At 29.8% G+C, this 3,751-nt stretch overlaps 1 protein-coding gene across 1 annotated transcript in view; it reads left to right on the forward strand.

Moving 5' to 3' along the window:
- The window catches only part of LOC106469444 (SRSF protein kinase 3-like), a 70,747-nt gene that overhangs the window by 52,983 nt on the left and 14,013 nt on the right, over positions 1-3,751 (forward strand). The window contains exon 12 of the mRNA XM_022397962.1: positions 2,836-2,943. Coding sequence (XP_022253670.1) covers positions 2,836-2,943 — 108 coding nt within the window. The remainder of the gene's footprint in view (positions 1-2,835; positions 2,944-3,751) is intronic.

Raw genomic sequence — 3,751 nt, forward strand, 5'->3', positions numbered from 1 at the left:
AACGGAGACGTAACAGTATGAAAGAAGAGGTTTAATAATATGAGAAAAAATCCAAACTAGAAACCAAGCAATAGTCCTCACATTATTTGTAGGAAGGTTCCTGGATTTTCCCTTTCACCTCCCCCTCCCAAAAAAAGAACAACAACAAAAAAACAAATTTGAACAAAAATTCACAAAACATCACTAGCAGTAGGGTAGAGACAGAAAATTGCAATATGCTTAATTGTTGGGCATACACTGTGAACAGAAAAAAATAGAATAAGCCTTAAAACATACATGAAAATAAAATCTCATGAAAATAATATAGATAACTGCTGAATTATGCCCTATGTAATATTAGATATGTTTGTAAATTAAGTGTCACCTCCAACAGTTACCAAGATTAATGTACTGATCACGATAGTTACCTGTATATACCAAAACTAATGTATTGATCCCACTGATTACATATATATATAAAGATTAGCATATTGTTCCCTAAGAAAACTATAATTTTACCTACAGACTTCTACTTACTTCTACTAAAATAAACTAATGCTTTATACAAAATTTCTAAAGAGTAAATAGCAGAAATTTGTATTTCATTAGAACATGGAATATCACATAATTGATTTGCAGTAATCATATTGAAACATCCATTATTCATTTTTTAAATAGCCATCATGCAGATGCATACAAAATTGTACTCTTGTCTGTATTTACAGCAATCTTTTTTTCAGTCTGCTTTTAAGCTCAAATACTAGCAGCTTTTTACCTAATCGTACTGTGCAAATATGTCTTCAATTATCAGCACAACTTATGGCTTAAGTTTTGACTAGAGATCTTGTTCATGTTTCCAAGTGAAAACATTTTGTCTACAACAAATAAAGTAATTGACTAACTAATGATTTTCATCTTGTATATAGTTCAAAACAGTAAGCTTGAGTTTATGGATAAAATAAAAGTAATCTGACATGAGAAAAGGTTTGCTAAAATATAAGTGAAGTAAAATATAATTTTAGACAACTTATCAGTACCCAGTTCCCTGTAATTGAGATGTCATTAAGTAGAATTACACCCCGTAAAAAACCTATTAAAATATAGATTATTCAGAAGAGGCTTGTAAAAGGCTATTTACTAGTGTGGATATAGCAATATCAGTTATTTAGCTATGAAATATGAGATACATGTAAAAAGTAAAATTGCTTTACCTGTAACTTGTAAGGTGTAGATTTAAAATGTTAGTAAAGACTATTTATTAAATCTCATATTATTTTACAAAAAGCTATAAAGTTATTTTAAAATTCAACACTTATACAAAAGTACCAGAATCAGTGGAGCATTTTTCCCACCAACAATTTGGCCAGTAAAGTTTTTCTAAAGCTTCTTTTTTTACTGAACATATTGTGTTTTATCAGTCTTACCTGACAGTGAAGTATTGTTGCTGTTAGATTAGTTTTAATCCAAGTAATAGCACTGCAGCTGGTCCTTGCTAATTTCTGTTTTGTATACTCATTGTTACATATATATATATATATATATATGAACTTAACAGACCTAAAACTTATACATTGTACTGAATAAAGTATAATACGTATAGGTACTGGATAAAAATTGTTTCCTTACCTTGTTGCATTTTCATTGGTCAGTAACAATCTACCAGAATATAGATACTTGTAATTTTATATCATGCTGGAGCTTATTTTTATAGTGTGTCAATTGGTTCTTGTACTGCAATTAATAAAACACAGCAAGAATGTACAGTGAAACATTTATTTTAAATATGTAGTACATGTAAAAATGAATATTTCATTTCTGTCAATATTAAATAATTAATAATCATATTCAACTTTCAAAAAATAAAAATTTTATACTGATTACTTGCATTATATAAAAAGAATAAAGTTATTGCAAAACACACTATTGCAATAATTACACTTCAATGCACATGCATTGAAAAGTGATAATAGACATAGCCTTATTTTATACTTCGGTAACATTTTATTAAGGTTTCCTGCCCCACAGATGTAACTTTGTTTCCAGCATTGCTGCTATAGTGATAAAGCAACTTATTGTTTTTGTGATTACATCAGGAAACCTACAATTATATGAACCAATGACCTATAAAATTCGTTTTCTTGGTAATGAGACTAATTTTGTAGTTACTCATCATTTTAAAAGTACAGACAATATTATAATGTTCTGTTACAATACTCAGGTCAGAAAAATGAAACACCTTTAATGATGTACAGGGTGTATTTAGTAAAGGAGTTTTATTTTTTATTTTTCTGACTTGAAGATAACACTGTAACAGATCTAATTTTATATGCTTATAATCTGTATGTATGTATGTTTGTGTGTGTGTGTGAGAGAGATAATCTTTAAGAAGGTTCATTGAGAAAATAAATTGATGTTCATTGTGTTTTAGTATGAGTTGACCTTTATTACATCACAGAGAGCGATTCATTTGTGTTATAGATATTTTTTTAAAATGCAGGATAAGTATAACCATTTACACTTCCTTTTCAAACAGTTGGCAAATGAAAGCTTCGTAGGTTTATAAACGAGAATTTTTCTTTTGTGAACATGTGAAAGTTGGACTAGTTTTTTCACTATTTTCCATTTAAATATGTAAAATACTTTACAAACAAAGAAAGCTTGATGGCTGTTTTATAAACCCATTGGTAAAATGAATAAGTTTTTAAAATTATTGTTGTGTATCTCTGCTCTAAATATTATTGTCATTAAAACAGGTAAACTAGGCTATAATACAGAAGAGCAAAATAAGATTTTTTTTTTACCACTTTGAATTTCATCTGTAAATCCCATGATTGAAATGAAAACATTTCCTTGCAGCATCATCATTTTACAGAAGACATTCAGACTCGTCAGTATCGATGTCTAGAAGTTTTACTAGGTGCTGGATATGGTCCCCCAGCTGATATTTGGAGCACAGCCTGTATGGTGAGTTAGATACATTGTTTTATAAAGTGTTACTTTGTAACTCTTGATACTAGTAGAGCTTTTCATTGTACCAATTTTTTTATTGTACTAAAGAATGTTATGCAAAATATTGATAAGCTTTTATGTTTTGGTTTTATACAGATATTTCACCTTCTGATGATTGTTTGTTTGTTTGTTTTTGAATTTTGCGCAAAGCTACACGAGGGCTATCTGAGCTAGCTGTCCCTAATTTAGCAGTGTAAGACTAGAGGGAAGGCAGCTAGTCATCACCACCCACCGCCAACTCTTGGGCTACTCTTTTACCAACATTATAACACCCCCACGGCTGAAAGGGCGAGCATGTTTGGTGGGACGGGGATTCGAACCTGCGACCCTTAGATTGCCATGCCGGGCCCTTTCTGATGATACAAACTGAAGTATCAGAAATTTTTCAGCTTTCAGTCAGAAGAAAATAGTGCTTTCTTTCTTTGACTAAAAAAATTATGTTTTACATAGGACATTCATTGTTTGATCTTGTCAGTCTTTTACTATGTTATAATGTTCCTTCGTTTTAATACAGCTATAATGAAAACAAGTTTTTATTAGTTTTCATTCCTCTTTATTATGCAGTTATAAAAGTGATGGCAAGTTGTAATTAATTGTAGTTCTTTAAAATTATTGCTGTAAAGATTTCAGCTTCTAATAAGAATAATTCTTACGTTGATTAGAATTAGAGGATTATGATATATTGTTTTTTTTTTGCTGTTATATTCTTTTTTTAAATATAATATAATTTTACACTTAACAACTTTGCATAAGGACCAACCCT

The sequence above is a fragment of the Limulus polyphemus genome, unplaced genomic scaffold (assembly GCF_000517525.1).
Source record: "Limulus polyphemus unplaced genomic scaffold, Limulus_polyphemus-2.1.2 Scaffold3490, whole genome shotgun sequence".
Lineage (NCBI taxonomy): Eukaryota > Metazoa > Arthropoda > Merostomata > Xiphosura > Limulidae > Limulus > Limulus polyphemus.